The sequence below is a fragment of the Haliaeetus albicilla genome, chromosome 9, assembly GCF_947461875.1.
Source record: "Haliaeetus albicilla chromosome 9, bHalAlb1.1, whole genome shotgun sequence".
Taxonomy (NCBI): Eukaryota; Metazoa; Chordata; class Aves; order Accipitriformes; family Accipitridae; genus Haliaeetus; species Haliaeetus albicilla.
The window spans coordinates 6,880,602-6,897,430 of NC_091491.1; the positions used below are offsets into that span (position 1 = coordinate 6,880,602).

At 40.4% G+C, this 16,829-nt stretch overlaps 1 protein-coding gene across 6 annotated transcripts; it reads right to left on the reverse strand.

The window, feature by feature from the left end:
* Nucleotides 1-930: 930 nt before the first annotated feature.
* Nucleotides 931-16,233, reverse strand: KCTD7 (potassium channel tetramerization domain containing 7). 6 transcript variants are annotated; one of them, XR_011326076.1, is made up of 7 exons: nucleotides 13,975-15,894; nucleotides 11,461-11,653; nucleotides 10,501-10,670; nucleotides 8,655-8,833; nucleotides 7,766-8,138; nucleotides 5,033-5,627; nucleotides 931-2,176 (listed from the first exon to the last, which is right to left on the reverse strand). XR_011326076.1 is itself a non-coding variant. In XM_069791311.1 (7 exons), the coding sequence occupies exons 1-6, from the start codon at nucleotides 13,986-13,988 to the stop codon at nucleotides 5,594-5,596; spliced, it is 963 nt and encodes a 320-aa protein (XP_069647412.1). In that variant the 5' UTR covers nucleotides 13,989-15,894; the 3' UTR covers nucleotides 931-5,160; nucleotides 5,592-5,593. The 6 variants fall into 6 exon arrangements, 4 of the variants coding, with proteins under 4 accessions (XP_069647412.1, XP_069647414.1, XP_069647411.1 ...); XR_011326077.1 differs by having other exon boundaries at nucleotides 931-1,491; nucleotides 1,951-5,627; XM_069791311.1 differs by having other exon boundaries at nucleotides 931-5,160; nucleotides 5,592-5,627.
* Between the last annotated feature and the right edge of the window lie 596 nt (nucleotides 16,234-16,829).

Genomic DNA, 16,829 nt, shown 5'->3' on the forward strand with positions numbered 1-16,829 from the left:
CGAGACAGGAGGCGGGCAGAGGAAGGGACGAGCGCCGGGAGCTGTGCCGGCAGCGGCCGCAGCAAAGGGGCTGCCCCAGGCCTGGCCGCGCACGGCGTCCTCAGGGCCGTTTCACGCTCTCTGCGGTACATAGAAGCTGGACATTAGGAAGAGATCCAGTCTTTTCCGGTATCTACGCGTCTTTCTGTGAAGATTCTCATTTTTTGCCCCTTCCAGCACACCAGCACCCTTTCTCTCCCTTCAGACACACTACACCCATCCCAGCAGCAGCTCTGTTCTTCACCTCAGACCCAGGCACCGTCCACATCAGGCAGCTCACATGAGCACTCGGGAGCGTGTGTTCATCCTCACAGCAGCAGAAATAGCTACTGCTATTTAAAACTTACTTCTCTTTCCCTTCTCATTTACACAGTGCTGTCACGCGGTGGTTTCAGTGTCTTTTTTTTCTTCCTCCCACAGCTCAACACAGACATCCAGTTGTGGAAAACAGGGATCGCTTCAGCAAAACAAATGGACAGCAGGGAAAACGGTCTTTCAGTTACTTCAGAAACAAGGGGGAAATACTTCTGAACACAGCCAGCTAAGCAAATCCAGAAACTTAATTTTCTTTTTGAGCCTTGCACAAGCAGGGATGGCTACAGACCTCCTCTGGGCTGTTTCACATGAATGGGTGGGTACGGAGGGAAGGAAGTAGAACTGAAATCATCTGATACCAGTTGGTCTCCCCAAGGAGACTGCAGACACTGCAGAAGTGCCATCTGTTAAGGAAGTGATGATGAACGAGTTAGAACTGGTGCTGTTAAGCAAAGCCTGGGATGGAGACTGGCGTCTTAATTTTCCTTTGCAGTCATGCAAAGCAAACTCAAATCACAGGGAATGTGAAGAGGGGGACTGCAGCGGCTGCGGACCAGATTAGCCACATTCCAACAATTTCAGTGTAATATACTTTTATTGCACAACACAAACTTTATATCCACATTTGTCTTTTATGTATTTTAAATAAAAAACATAGACTATACATTACCTGAAGTGAAAAGCAAAACGTAGTAAGAAATAACACACTACAGTACCCACGGTATTAAACATCACACATCAACTTACTTAAAATAAAACACATTTGGAGATAATTCCAAACCCTGATTGTTACCATCCAGGCTGGATTTTCAAAGGCATTACGGGTTACAATGCATAGACACATACAATTCATAATTCAGCAAAACAAAATCCATTTATAAAAGTCACAGTGAAAGTGTAGGTAAACTTATACTAAGCTTGTGTAAGTAAAACAAGTAAGAACTGTTGTTCTGGAAAGCAGTTTCCAGTTAGAGGACTATTCACAGAAGATAGCAGCAGAACGTAATTACCCTCTGAAATCTAGCTTATTTGCAGGAAGATAATGAAAGACTGGAGTTTTTTTTTCTTTGTTAAATTATGTTTCCATAGCACAAAACTCAGTACTATCCCGGGTCCTCTCTGCTGTGCCTGAACAACCTGAAAACGTTTACAATCGTTTACCTACAAATAACCAAAGAGATCGATACAACTCCAGGGTTCAGTAATACTAATTTTTACTTAAAGCCTGTGGGGTCTATAAATCGTCCGGAGTAAAGCAGTTATTAAATGAAGACAGTGAAATAAGTATCATGTCCCAGACATTTATGATGACTCGAGACCATGTTTCTACATTCTTTGCTCTGAAGTCTTCTCTTACCTGTCAGGCAGCTGCGTCCCAAACTTGATGACTCTGCTTTGCCATGCAGAAAAGAAAGGTCCAATGCATAAGGACCTGTGGCATAAAGGCCCTCAGACCTCTCTTAACAATAATGCTGAAATTCAAGTAGTCTGACCCCACGCCACCTCACCTGTCACCGCTGTATTTCCCAGTGCAATCCACAGCCACTGGATTTTCCCACCCACTTAACTTGATACACTACAATACAATGAACTTACACAGAAAATGGATGAACACAGGTGAGGTTAGCTGGGCTTCCAGACAGACTGGATCCTCTGCCTGACCTCACATGAATGGTGATGAATGTTCCTCTGCCTCATACAGCAAAAGAGTTGAAATAAAATGGAAAGAACACTCTGCAATGCGAACAATCAGTTCTGACATGAGACTTTCCCTGTTGGCACTTCCATCATCTTCCTCATCATGTCACCTGTCCCAGGTCATCTATAAACAAGAATGAGTAGTGAGAATGAAGTTGGGAGGCAAGGTTCCCAGGGGTTGCAAATGCCAAATGAAGCTAGAAAATCATGACCTTGAATTCTATCAGTAACTATTTTTTTTAAGAAAAAAAGCAAAACAGATGAGAGATCATGCACTTATCCTTTAGCTCATAGCAAGCAATAAACAAGGCCTCAAACCCCAAAATATAGGTACTTAGCCTGAATACGTATTACTATGAAACAGATGTAAGCCCTTAAAAGAAGTAAGAGTTTACATTTCTTAACAGTCTCTAGAGAAAAATAAAGCAAAAGAGTTAAATTAAAGTGATTATGCTACAAATAAGGTTTTTTGATTCATTTATTCAGGTATTTTTGCCAGTACTAAGATTTTCACTGATTCTTTAGCAACTGTCAGTCACCATATTGTAATATTAAAATAATCCCTTTAGTCTAAACCAGACTAAGTATCCACCTTGCCAACAAATTTGAGGGTGCAGCAGAGAGAAGTAAAACTTTTCCTGCACATGGAGTTATACATCTTAAAGGTTAGAGAAAAGGGCAAGGACCAAGGGGGAATCCAGTCAGAGTCATCATCTCACTGTGACTTTTCAGGCTAGACACCTCATCTCCTTATGCCTCTTACACTTCATCTAACAAATGGAGATGTGGGGGAGTGTGGATCAAGTTCTCACTAAAGTCTTTCTTCAGAGCTAGCGAGGACTGTCCCTGGGGAAATACAGCACAGAACTAATTCCCTCCCACTTTCATATTTGCAAAAAAAAGCACATGCTCAATGCACAGGATACATTTGAAACAGGCTGTATTCAGTTCTGGGGGGCAGTGATCAGCAACCTCACTCAGCTTCACATTTCACTAGGAAAACACAGATATACAGAGAACCATATATAAAAGAAATGGCCAACCTCTCTGCTTTCACAATACATACATTGAAACCATCTGGCTCAAAACAGATTAGGGTTTAACAACGCTATCGTTTAGAACAGTTTAAAATATCAACATCCTTCAGAGTTTGCTGGAATCTTAACAATCACTTCAGTGAAGGCCAGATGATGTGCTTATGCAAATCAGTACATTTCTCATATGACAGCAGTCTTTGACTTTTGCCTTCAAGGACTTGTGTTAGCCAGACCCAACCCTGTGACTACTTTGTTTCACTGCTGAAGCCATAGGCATCTAAGCAGAGCAGAAGAATGGAGACTGCAGTTGGATTAGCAAATACTGATTCTCTTAATGGACTCATTGTTGAGAATCAATGAAGATTCTTGCTTTTCCTGTAACTATAATAGCCTTTACTTTTTCATACACTGAACACCTCTAAGATGAGTGATTTTACAAAATGGGGGCAGGCGATATCTAAGGCATAAGCACGCTTATCAGAAAACCAACGTTTAACTCAACCCTTAAGTCTCATGCTAGTTTCAGGAAAGAGTATTACACAACTTAACAACAAGAACAAAACCTCAAAATATCCACATTAACAAATTCAGGTGTTTGCGTATATTACATCATGAAGTGTCTCCCAGGCAGACTTCCTAAAACTTAAAAAAAATCCATCAAAAGGGGGGTAGGCAGAACTTTCTGCTGCAATAACTTACTCCTTTTGCTATTTGGATAACTAAGACCTGGAAACCCCCAAAACAAACCAAAGAACCCACACCCTCATAAATGCAGAAAGTGATCCCTCATTATAGGTTTTGGTTAAAAATCAGCTTTAAAAAAAAATTTTTAAAAATCCAGCAGTCTCAGAAGAAAACATGTATCATGAGGATGAAAGAGAATCTGCTAATGGCTCAAAGGCTTCCCAGATCAAAGATGCCAGCACCTTCACTTTCCTCCAAGGAGGATGGAAGTTCAGCGATGAGTATTTCAGATTACTACGTAGAGTACTGTGGTATTCAAGTTAAGAAGCCTGCATGAAGTTGAAAAATTATGTTAATTTTTTTTTTAAACTCTTGAAATCGACAGTCATTAAGTCGATGCTGCACATAAGTATCTTTTCATGTAATTTTTGAGTGTTTTATAAAGAAGAGCAGGTATCCTTCCTATTTTACAAGTGTAAAACAGATGCAGAAACATTTAATGTGTTGTGAAATTGGCCAAGTCACGTAATATGAAACCTGATAGTAAGACCTGCCTTGCTCCCTGTTAAAAACCACTAGACAATGCACCTATAGAAGGGATGTTAAAAAGATTAGTCTTGTTATGTTTTTGTTCAGACACACAGCAACCTAAAAAAAGTAGCTAAAAATTCTGATTTTAAATAATTATCCCTCAACTGTCCCACCATTACCCCCAGTATTCATAAAAAACAGAGTAATCACTGCAATCCAGATATGCAACCTGTGCTTTGAAAATATTTGAGACTTCTTATTTAGGGGAAAAAAAACCCAAAATGGCATATATCCTGTCTCAGAACACGAAATAAAAAAAATGTCCTCCCTTCAAATTGAGTGAGCTAAATGGACTGACATGCATTGTCCTTTTAATGATCTGTAAACATGATATTCATAGCAACATTATATTGATGACATGAGACCGCTTACTGCATGGCCAATTTGTCTACGGTGTCAGCTTGGAAACACAGGGTATTTGGGAGTGTGGGGGTGGAAAAGTAGCTATGTAGATGATAAAGTGGCAAAAAAACTAAGTAAGAGAAGCACAGAGAAACAGGTAAATATATTCTAGCAAACCTCTGCCCTAGCCAGATAAAAAGAAAAGTCCTAAAGAAAAAAAAAGCATATTACATAGGCATTTAGTTTAATTAGACAATTATAAAACATTCATGATATACAAAAACATCAATCATCTTAAACATGGATTTAGTAGATCAGCTACTCACATTTTTGTTGCAAATGCAGAATTTCAAAAATTACACTATACGCCAAGAAAAGATTAAGTCAATAATGTTATATAAACCAGTTATTAGATTATATTCCCCTGACATCCGCCTGCACAACTCTTCTGTTTCTGTCAAAAAATGAATACATATTAGGCAATATCATCTAAATCATTGTAAACAAAGACTGTTTAGAACAAGTGTAGTCAATAACAATATTGTTAACTTGCACAAATCACAAGACAGAATGTATGTGTTTAATGAAAGCATGTTGGCTCAAATCCGTGTTTTCTTTTTCAATATTGCACTTGATGTCTGATATCTTCTGGAGGATCTGAAGGATGAAAGCTTCAATTAAGATGCAACTGATACAGACCAAGATTTTATCTTTTTTGGTTAGGTAGTCTTCCTTACTTATTTAAGCAATAAACAGGAAAAAGTTATAAAATATCAGTGTGTGCATATTAAGAAATGGCAAACATGATCAAAACACGAATTTTGTCATCATAGCTTCTCTAGAATAACAGTGGAAAAATTCTTAAAGCCAAACCAAAAAACATACCGTTAAATCAGACTGTGTCCATTTCCACAAGTAGTGCTGAAATTCAAACCAGAGTTATGTCCCATGTAAACACATATATGGGAAGTGGCAAAAAACACCAAATAAAACAGTAAAACTGCAATTCTCACTGCAGTAGCTAAATAAACTGATGCTAAAAATCCTGAACTTAAATGCCTGAAGTGTACGAGCAGCCAAAACTTTGTAAGCCTCAGCTTTAAGATCTTACACCATTACATCAGAAATTGTGGTTTGCAGTTTAAGATTCCCGGGGCGGGGGGAAGCCAGCAGAGTAGCAAAGAAACCATGCAAGCTTCCTCTCATTTTAGGGAAACTTTACTAGTCTCAGTCTGACTTTTAATTTTGGGTTGTCAAACCCAAGTACAATAACTTGTAACACAAAGGCCAATGTTTAGGAAAACAATTTAAACAAACTCAAAATAAGATCCAAATGCACATAATTTCCTCCTTCCCTCCATTTCAAAATTTAAGCTCTGGACTTGAAACTCAGCACTTGACAATAATCCTCTGCAAGTAAACATTTGAAAACAGATCATTAGAGCTATACGCCCCCACCTCAGAGAGACAATTTACTAAAAATTCCTAAATTAAATACATAAAAGTGTGACAATGCAAACAATTTGCCTCTTTTTTGCAAGACAATTTGATCATAAATTTCTTAGAATTATTCTAAAGATTACCTCAGGTAAATAAGAATTTTGATCATTGTAATTAACACATTTCTCAAGTGTTTTGGTCAAAAGTTTAATTAAGCAATACTCTCGGATTAACTAATCTAGTGGAATGCAATACACAAACATTTACTTTCCCTCTCTCATTAAGATTATTTTGAGGCCGCTTCAGGCAGGGTCTTTTAGAAAAATACTTGAGTTTTCTGTACCTCACAAAACAGTAATATATTTACATGTTTAAATCTACCTTTCCATTTTGGACCTAGATTAATTCAAGTTCGGGATGTGGTTACTAACGTCAGAAGCGCAACAATTACCTTCTGAAAAGAATAGGATTCTGCAACGGCTGCCTCTTTCAGTGTGCAAAGAAATTTACTACCCAGATATACTGGTTTATAATTGGAGAAATATTTTAATATGAAGGTTTAAATTTTTTTTTTCCTGATATTACACCAAGAAGGGCCAACAAGAATGTTAAAAATAAGACTTAATTGTCTGAAGAAGGTGAGGTTAAGGAAGCACTTGTCTAGTATCATCATTTCACTCTAACTCTAGAACAAAGTTTAATATTACAGAATGTAAAAACAGTCAGTAATAAAATAATATACATTAAATATTCCTCTTACTTCTGCTAATAGGAACATACATATAGGGTTTTCTCGTTTACCAAAAGCCTTTGTAAATGACCTGATTCTACAGAGCTTCTTTTTTTTGTAGGTACTGTAAACATTTAGAATTTCTAAGGCTAAAAACAGGCACAAGTCTTCCATGAACAGTTATTATTCCTAAAAGCATAAGGAATATATTCCAAATCTGCTACTCCTTTTTATAACAGTGGAAATAATTGAAATATAGTATTATAATTCACAATGCAGATTCTTAATTAAAAAAGAAATATAGCTTAATTGTGACAAGAATTAATAATATATAGGGAATACTCCTTTTTTCTTTTTTTTTAATGATCTATTGCATCAAAAGTACGTTTCCAGAATCTCTGCGCTGGGTGTTACTCAATTTTATAAAGTGGTAAGTTTAAGTAGTGACTAAAACATTTCTAAGTGGGTAAAAGTCAACCACGTTATGTCAGCATTATTAGCACCCCGGCTTTATAATAATGCAGGTGAGATCTGCAATATCCATTTTGCAGACTATGATACTAAAGCCACATAGTAGGTGGCACCTTTTAAAAGATGTTAGATGCTCCTCTCCATAATTTCCATGAGGTGATTTTGTTTTGTGCCTCGTTAAGGTACCTGAGCCAACAGTCTTGTTTCAGGCTGGTTTTTCAAGATTTCAGAGGTTTTTCAACCTCTGCAACAGGTTCCCTTTCACTGAGTAGCTAAGCGTTAGCCAACATTTCAGCAGACTGATTCCAATATATGTTAGCAGCAATGCATTTCCAGAGACACGTTGCAAAAATATTAAAAGCAATTGTCATCTAGAAGTCCTTTTATGCCCCGCACCGTTCTGGACAAAATAACTCACCACCAAGTAATCTTGAATTCATAGATAGGACGCTTGCAGTAATAGTGATTTATCAGGTGTTTATCACACACACCAATACACTGATGATCCACAGTTATCCCTCTATCAGACAGGTCTGTCACAATACAGTGCAGAAGATCATATACATCAGCCACAGCCTCCCAGGGGCCAAAAGATACATCTACTTCGCAATGATGTTCAAATAGCTTTGTCTCACTTTCACTCCTTTCAAAACGTAAAGAATTGAAATGTGGGCATTCATAGGGAGTGATGGGCATCTCTTCTTTGAAGACACAGACCTTCAATTTTGCAAATCTTGCTTTTCTTTGCATAGCTCTAAGCTTTGCTATTTCAATTATCCGTTCCAAATGATCTAAAAAAAAAAAAATGTTGAAAATGACAATGAAGCACCTAGTAAAAGAAAACAAATGCAATTATTTCATGTGAAATGTATTACTGCAGTGTTTCACAAGTTATTCTTAATATAATATTAGCAGCAACGGGAAGCTGCATGTAGCTAGATATATAGTAATCAAATCAATTTCAGTTATCTTCTGAACTTAGTGTCTTTACTATACACCCAAGTTTTTTCAGTTGTAGGTCTTAACAGAACCAATGCAGAGGCGAGAAACCTTCTCGTTTAATAAGCCTTGCGTGTTATGGCCTAGATCTTGCTCCCTTTTAAGGCAGCATAAAAATCCACATCCTTGGATGCAGCAGGAACAAAACTGACATGGAGACCTCAAAGATCTAAAGAGCATGAAAAGTACATAATAAACTTCTCAAATACAATGGAATTAGTTTGAAAGCTGAAAGCAGACCTGAAAGCACCATGTATACTACTTGAATCACACTAGAAGAAACAGTCAATACTACTTTGTTTATTTACCTTTGTAATACGGCATTAGGCCCAGGAAAGCTTGTCTAACTTTTTCCCCTTTAAGAGGCTGGATATCCTCTAGATTGTCTAGCAATGGTCCTATGGAATAATACTGAGCTTCCTTGTAAACCGACCTCACTCGTTCTCTTGGTGGCAGGTCACCAGATCGTAGAAAGTTAAGTATGTCTCTAAAGAAAGGGCAAAAATAGTATTAAGTAACATGTTTCTGCCAAAACTGTTGCAGGTGGGAAAGGAAAAGAAACGCTGGATATTCATTGTTTATTATACTAAGATAGAAATCCTGACACTTAGACAGTAACTGAAATAAGTGTGAGTCATATTTCCAACATATGTTTTTAAAAGCATTTGCCACGTTCAAGTTTCTAAGTCATCATTTCACATTTTGCCTGTTAATATCAAAAGTCACTCAAAACCCCTCATATTTTAAACAAAAAGTTGAAGGTGGAGTAACCACTTAAAATTGAAGAGAACACAGTATTTCATGGGAAAGAGATCGCAGTCAGTGTATTTCAAATTTAGGTCTGTGACAAAATAATCTTCTCCATTTTTCTGGAGAGTCACATGCATGGACATTTTATCTCGCACAGAACCAGGGTTCTAGCTGAATGGGTGGTACATTTGCAAAGGAGGTGTTCTCTTCACACAATCAGGGCCATATACACTTGTAGTATATGTAACAATAGAGAGAGAGAGAACATTTCCTTGTAGTTCTGAAACACTGCTAAGCTACAAGAATTTTAGCAGGAAAAGAAATCACTTCAAAAGCATTAACCAACAAAACTATTATTGACCATATCAAATAAAACAAGCATTACTGCAATCTTCATCAGAATGTCAACAAATACAGCACGTGCTAACTTGGCTCTCTGTTCCAGCTATATTTTGATTTGATTTCAGACTGAAAACATCACAAATAAATTGATTTTCCAATAAAGCAGCAGGCACTTCCAAATTGCCAAATGTAAAGAAACAATTATTTTCCAATAAATATAGTGTCTTAATCTATTTCTGTCCCAGATTATGGTACAATCCAAATGTGCTTTGAAAGTAATTCAATCCTTCTCTGTTGAAGAGATTAAGGAAATGTCTACAAAGGAGAAACAAGAAATACAAGTTAAATTGCAAAGTGTGCTTTGGGCAAAGACCTGAACCCATGAATATTAACCCAGGAATACTGCTTCCCTTTTCGAGCAATCTCACACCAATTCAAACAGAATATTAGTAAGATCATGGTTAATTTCATTAAAAATAAAACAAAAGCTAAACACCTAAGAAGGAATCCTGAAAGTGAATGAATATGACACTATGAGCAAAAATAATGAAAAAAAATAATTCCTTGAGGCTTGTGCTTTTTTACCAGTTACATTATATCCTGTTAAACAATTAAAACATCATACTTTCAACTGTTTAAGAAACCTGGATGCGTTCCTTCCATTCCTCTTTTATCATAAATATTGTAATACCAATTTAAAAAGTGGCGTACAAAAAAGCTTCCTATGAAAAGCAATGCCAAATACATACTTTTTTAAAACATCAAAACACCTCGATGCCTTGAAAGGAGATACTCTAGACAACACAATGCCCAAATTCAAAACATTACTTGTTTTTCTTTTCCCAATTTAAAACTTAAGCCCTTAAGAATAAAACAATTAGTTTTGTAACTGCAATATACTCTTCTCTTGAGATGTTTTGAAGGCATGGATGCCAGCAAGTCACATTTACACAAATATGATTTAACTACAAGGAAAAAAAAAAGTAAAAAATTATTTTTCTTTAAAAATAATTTTCTTCAGTAATAACTTTTAAAGTATACTATTGAGAACACTGTACGTACCCAAAGTAGGTTCCATCTCTGTCAATAAAGTATCTGCCTTCAGCATCTGTTGGAATATAGTGTCTTCCACTGAACATAGCCGCCAACATTGTGTCCTCATAACGTCTCAGTGTTGACAGTCTTGTTGTAAAATACATGCCTCCTACGTTGAGTGGAACAACTTCTGGAAACTGCAAAATCCATCACATCATCAGAAATGAGCCTCTAGTCCTTTGCAGACATGTTCAGGCCAAAAGGGTTACAACTTCTAGAAGATATGATATAATCTTTGCCACAGTGACATAACCTGGTCTGACAAACGCTTCTTTCCTGACATGTTGCCACAAAACAGTGAGGTTCAAGGGTTAACAACTTGAATACTTTGGCTGGCTTCTGGGTATAATCACTGAATGTTTTCATTTTAGTTGGAAATCTGAAACAGCAGTAATCACTCAGCTTTAATACCAGATATTCATTAAAAGCATGAAAGCCTGCTCTTGGCTCTTCCGGGGAAAGAAAAAACAAAAACCCCTCCACATGGATACCCCCACACAGACACCCACAAAAAGGTAGGAAATCTCAGGCCAACCTTGGGATTTGCACTCAGTTGCTACTCTACTGGTTCCTTTACACTACTATACTATACTATACACTGAAAAAAACAGTGATTCTGTATTTACATTAGGTTTACAGCAGGTGTAAAATCTTAGTATCACACCTTAAGATGCCTCAGTACTAGAATAAACACTTAGTTGTTATTTGTCAAGTGCAAACATGGATGGCAATTCTGAGTAATGCTGCCAAGCTACTGAAGTAAAATTCAAGAGACTTGGTTTTATTCAATCATTTAGCTACTAATGGAAACTGAACTGGATATCCATAAATAGTCCAACAAAGAAAGCCTGAATTCTTTGGCACCTAAGCAGTACGTGCTGCAATAACCGGACCTTATTAAGATGAGCAGTACCAGAGAGCTCTTACCTGCTGAGGCAGCAGAGGTAGTGCTTGTCCTGCCTGGGTTGCAGTAGGAGTGGCTGGCTCTTGGAAATCATCCTCTGCATCTGAGCTCGACATGGCATCATCCGGGTTTCCACTCACTTTGTTCTGCCCTGTAACTACCACCATCCCTCTGGCTCTTGTAAGCAGGTCTGCTGGATAGGCAGCCGTGGTAGTGCTAAATGGGAAACAAGACCCAAATTACTTAGGCACTCTCCCCACCAGCTGCAGATCACATGGCAGGCAGGGCACGTCACTCCCCAGCTTTACACTGATAATTTACAATGGCATTGCTATTACTGGGCAACGAATCACAGCAAGGATGACTACTGCGCTGAGAAACAAACTCTGACAGGGCTGCCTCTGCAGGAATGCAGTTTGCAGAGCTGTACCAAGGTCCTACAGTCACAGAGCCCCTGCCAGTGGCTGGGTAAGAGACCGGCGTCCATTGGCTGCGTGGTGCAGTGTGTGATTGGCTCCGCCACGCTTTTGCAGCAAAATGTCATTTGCTGGGTGAATTTGGGTGGCCGCTGTTCCACCCCGTCCATCGCAATAGGCCATCTGCAGAAGCACGTCCTGAAATGCATGTTCTCATTGGCCGTGTGCGCTGTGCAACACCAGGACTCCTGCTCCCAACCAAGCTCCCAGTCTATCACCTTCAGCTGCAAAAGCGGATCAGACCCTGCTATGCACAATGACAGGCACTGTAAAGGCGATCTGTTCAGTTCTAGCATTTCCTGTGCAATGAGAAAACCGAGTTTTCTAACCAGGGAAAACAGACAAATCTGATACGCATGCATTTAACTCCGTATGTTATGCTGTGCGTTTACTTCTAATTATCAATTTCCTTTCCTGCACAGAAAAAAATGCATAGCAACACCAACTATGATGCTTTCACAGTCCACCTTCAACCAGAGGATGGGACAGACTAACAATAAGCTGCATTATAAAAATAATAATTGAAAGAGAAGAACAGGATAGACTAGAAACCCTGCTGTTCTCTTTACACTGCATTATGTAAAAAGTACCTCTGTTTACAGGATTGCTGTGGTGTCTCCAGGGGCATCACGACATCCTAAAAAAGACATTATACTACTAGAGGCTTTACCTAGCTCTCTAACCCTGCAAGCTCCTTCTCTCAAATCACTGTAAAACATAAAAAGAGAAGGAATATTTGCACAAACACATCTGGTATTTTTATTTATTGACTAAATAAATGTTTCATAAAGGTTGCTTCCAATCAAAATCAACAAGCAGAAATGACATAAAATTTTAATATCCACGATTAATTAGTCTGCCTTACTAATTCTGCTAATACAATCATTATGCATATCATCAGGCTGTCTGTAGATCTTAGCTCTTAAAGGAAACGCTGCAAGTTCAAAGTTAACCCAGACAGAACTGGGATGCTCCTGCTCAAAACAGATACTCCTTAGAGAGCTAATCAGATCAAAACCTCCACATTCTGTGGGAGTGTACATAGCCTTCTTTCACCAAAATTTGGAGGTGAATTCCAGAACCTGTTTAACACCCTAATAAACCTAGATAAGTAGGTACCGTGAAGTTTCAAAAATTTCTTTTTAAACTGCAACTTAAGAGGTTTGTCTCAGCTCAAGATATCTACAGTTGAAAAGATGGACTTTCACTTCACAACCATTTTTCCACCACAGTACAATGCGTAGGCAGATAAATAAGGATGGAAGGACTTCTCAATGTCCACACCCTATTAACAATTTTAATATTTGTCCTGAAACAACATTTATTTTGATATCATCAACTATCAAAACAAGTCAACTATGCCTCACAGAACACACACAATATGAATGAAAGATTATTTTGGTAGCGACGCCTTTAAGGAGGTAAACAAATTATCATCAAGAAACAGCTTGCAGAAGCTTAATTTATAAGATGCATAGTCAAAATTGAGTGTGAGCCTGTACTTACTATGAATGTATTATTTACAATGCTGTTACCTGACACCAGTGCTTTGACTGCTGTATTTCCAGTTCTCTTAAGACTATTCAAAAGAACTCAAGACTGACCAAAAATGTGATCTTTAACTGTCTACATTTTTCAAGAATGTCCCATAGATTTCACATAAATGGAGTGTACTCTGAATAAACAAAATTCAGCTCCATTAAGTATATTGGAATCATGGACCACAGAATGTGTTTTGGGTAAGTTCATTCATTTGGCACTGTACCAAAAAGGTCCTCTTTCCCAACAGAAGTAGAGTTTTGAGAAAAAGGAATTCTTCTTCCTCTTCCATAATCCTTCTTCAACATGACTCCAAGGTTTAGGAAAAAAACATGAGAGAGCATACATTAATTATGTTACGCTCATGAGTAATAACCTTCTTTGCCATTGGAACATTCACACAAAACAATCTCCTGAAGAGTGAGGTTTAGCATATGAGATCTCAGCCCATAATTAGTCCAGGATTTCAAGAATGAGATTAGTGGCAGTAAAATTAAGCGATTGATCACTGACAAGTTTAACCTGTTTTCTGACATTCATTAAAAGTTAAGTGAAGTTCCTCTCTAGGTTTGCTTCACCTCCTGTTCATCCACAGACAGGGAGTAGTGAAACAGCAGTGTGCTGACCGGAACAGGGAGTCTTCGTAAAAGAAAAACAAGCTAATCACTGGCCAGTTTTCTGACATACAATCTTCTGCATTCTGGTTCTCTGCATTTCAGTTCTCTTCATTTCACGAGGAATATGCATCCAACTGAACATCCTCTTCTTGCCACTTAAAGCATGTACAATAATTTACTATGCACAAAAATATTTCTTTGTTAAATCTCTCATTAAAGTTGCAGGGTTTGTTTTGTTTATTGAACTAAGTAAATGCATCCATTTCACTTTCAAATATGTCTAGGTCCATATCAACAGAAAATTAATGAGAAAACATCATCAATAAACAAAATTATTACTAAATCAAATATTTAACTGAACTATGTGTCAACACCATCCAACTCTACCAGAAATACCTCCTTGCAATTTACAAGCTACCTGTCATTTAAATGACAGATATTACTTCCCAGAGCTTTGTTATCGACAGCTCAAATAGTGTCTCAGTACACGCACCAGAGAAAGCTTACTAAATGAACCCGACCAGCAAGTTTTGCTTCATTCCCCAGGGAATGATAGCAACCCTAGAGCTGCATCAAGTTTTACTTGATGTTAACATTCAAAAAAGCTTTTCGAGGCTCTGCTGTTCCCTCAACTTTTCCGTACCAGTTTAAACTTTCCCTTCAATACCTTCTGAGGTTACACTGGTGTTGGCAAAGTTACATACCTATAAAAAAAGCAACATAATGATTACACAGTCAAAGTTTTTTCCATCAAGGTACTTGATGTATGAATCCATCATAGGAGGCCTACACAAAATGTTAGTCAAAGCTAACTCATTGGAACGTGCTTGTTTTGGGGAGATACCAACCAGAGTGTTAGGAAGGCTCCCCCTTCTTCCAGAGACACTGGGTCCCTTGTGAGGACATGGAATGAGACATGATTTAGTAGTCTCTCCATAGCATTCTTCAAGAGACTCGTATGATCAATGGTTGTGTGAACAAAGCCGGAAAAGACACGACATCCACTTAATTCTAATTAATCTGCATCAGAATAGCAAAGAAACATCCTGAAAAAGGGCGGGGATCCCTGAGCTGCTGTAAACTGTATTATACATTTGACTGTAGAACTCTGGACACACTCAACATCTCTAGTCATTAGCAAAAAGATAACATAGAGTATGATGAAGGGATACCATAACTTAACTTTCGCATCAGAGAACAAAGACACACTGTATAGGAAGATATGATGGGACGCTTCCTCACCAGTGATCTTCTTGGGTAGGAACAGGACAGCAGGGAGGCCTAACTGGAAGCTGCCAAACGACCAGCAGATAAAGGCTACTTACTCAGGCTGTACTCACTGGTTGCAGCAACTGCTGCCTTACACAGAGCTTCACAGCACAGACAAGCTTTTATGAGCTTGAAACAGCCTTCCAGTTCCAACACCGTCAGGTGCAGAGGCATCATACCATTGTGGATGGGGCAGCACAGACCCAAGCCAGCTCAGAAACTGAGCCAGAAGTGTGGGCAAGCCAGGTGTCCAGCAAATTAAGTATTAAGGACTTACAACTGTGGCTTAGCGCCTTACTAGGTCCTTCTCAACAGCCTAAACGTTAACGCAGCTCACCAGAAACCGCCTGCAGACGCGGGAGTTGACTTTCTGTGGTGTGACCGGCCCAGGCCGAGGTCCTGCCGCGACCCGACCCGGCGGCCCCAGGGAGGGCAGCAGCTCCCCGTTGCCTCAGCGATCACTGGAAACTGCCGTTCTCCCAGCGCTTCACCGACACCCTCCCGTTCCCAGGGCCGGGGCCGGGGCCGGGCAGCGCCTCAGCCCGGCGCGGCGGGGGTGTTTTCCCGCCCCTCACCTGACAGGCGCCTCCCGCGCTGCCACTGGTCGGTTAACGGTTCCGCCGCCGCCGCCGCGCCCCCGGCCGCGCTCATGCCCCCTGCCGGGCCGCGGGGGAACCACCTGCCGCCGCCTCTTCCGCGCCCAGCCCGGCGCCCCGCCGCGCCGCCCGCCCGCCGCCACATCTGCCGAAGGAGGGAGAAGGGTCGTCACGGCGGCGCGGCCGCCTACTTCTCCGTCCGCCCCCCGGCACCCGCTGCCCCGCCGCCCGGGAGAGGAGCGGGCCCGCCCACCCTCACCTGCCGCCCGCCCGCCCGCGGCGGCTCCGGAGGGGGGAAGCGAGAGCGGCCGCCGCGCCCCGGCGTCACGTAGGGCCCATCCGGGTCCCGCGCGGGCGGGGCCGGGGACCGGGACTGTCCCCACACGGGGGGCGGCGGGAGCCTCCCCCCCCCCGCACCGCTCACACAGCCGCGCCTGGGTCTTGGTTTGGGGTTTTTTTTTCCTCATTTCTGCTCATCTGTGAGGGGAAATGCCTCATAACTCATCAGTTAATTACCCTTCCGTTAGTGAAACGCTTGTGCCGGCGCCTCGCTCTCCCTCCTCCACCGGGGGCGGGCAGCCGCCGCAGCCGGCCGGGGCCGGGGGAGCCGGCCGGTCCCTGCCGCCCCAGACAGCGGCGGCTGCGGCGTGATGAGCCGCCGGTGTCAGAGGCAGAGCGGCCGGCGGTTTCCAGGGAGAAAGCGAGGGGCAGCAGTTCCCGGTGGTGGCACTAGGGGATGCTCCGGGTTTACTTTTGCAAAAACAACTGTAGACTGGGTAAATCTGTACCAAACTGTCAAATTAACTTATCTGCTGAAGGTACTTAAACGTCGTTCATTTGCTGCTGGTTTTACAAATACACGTTAGCGGTCTCAAAATGGAGGTGCAACAACAAA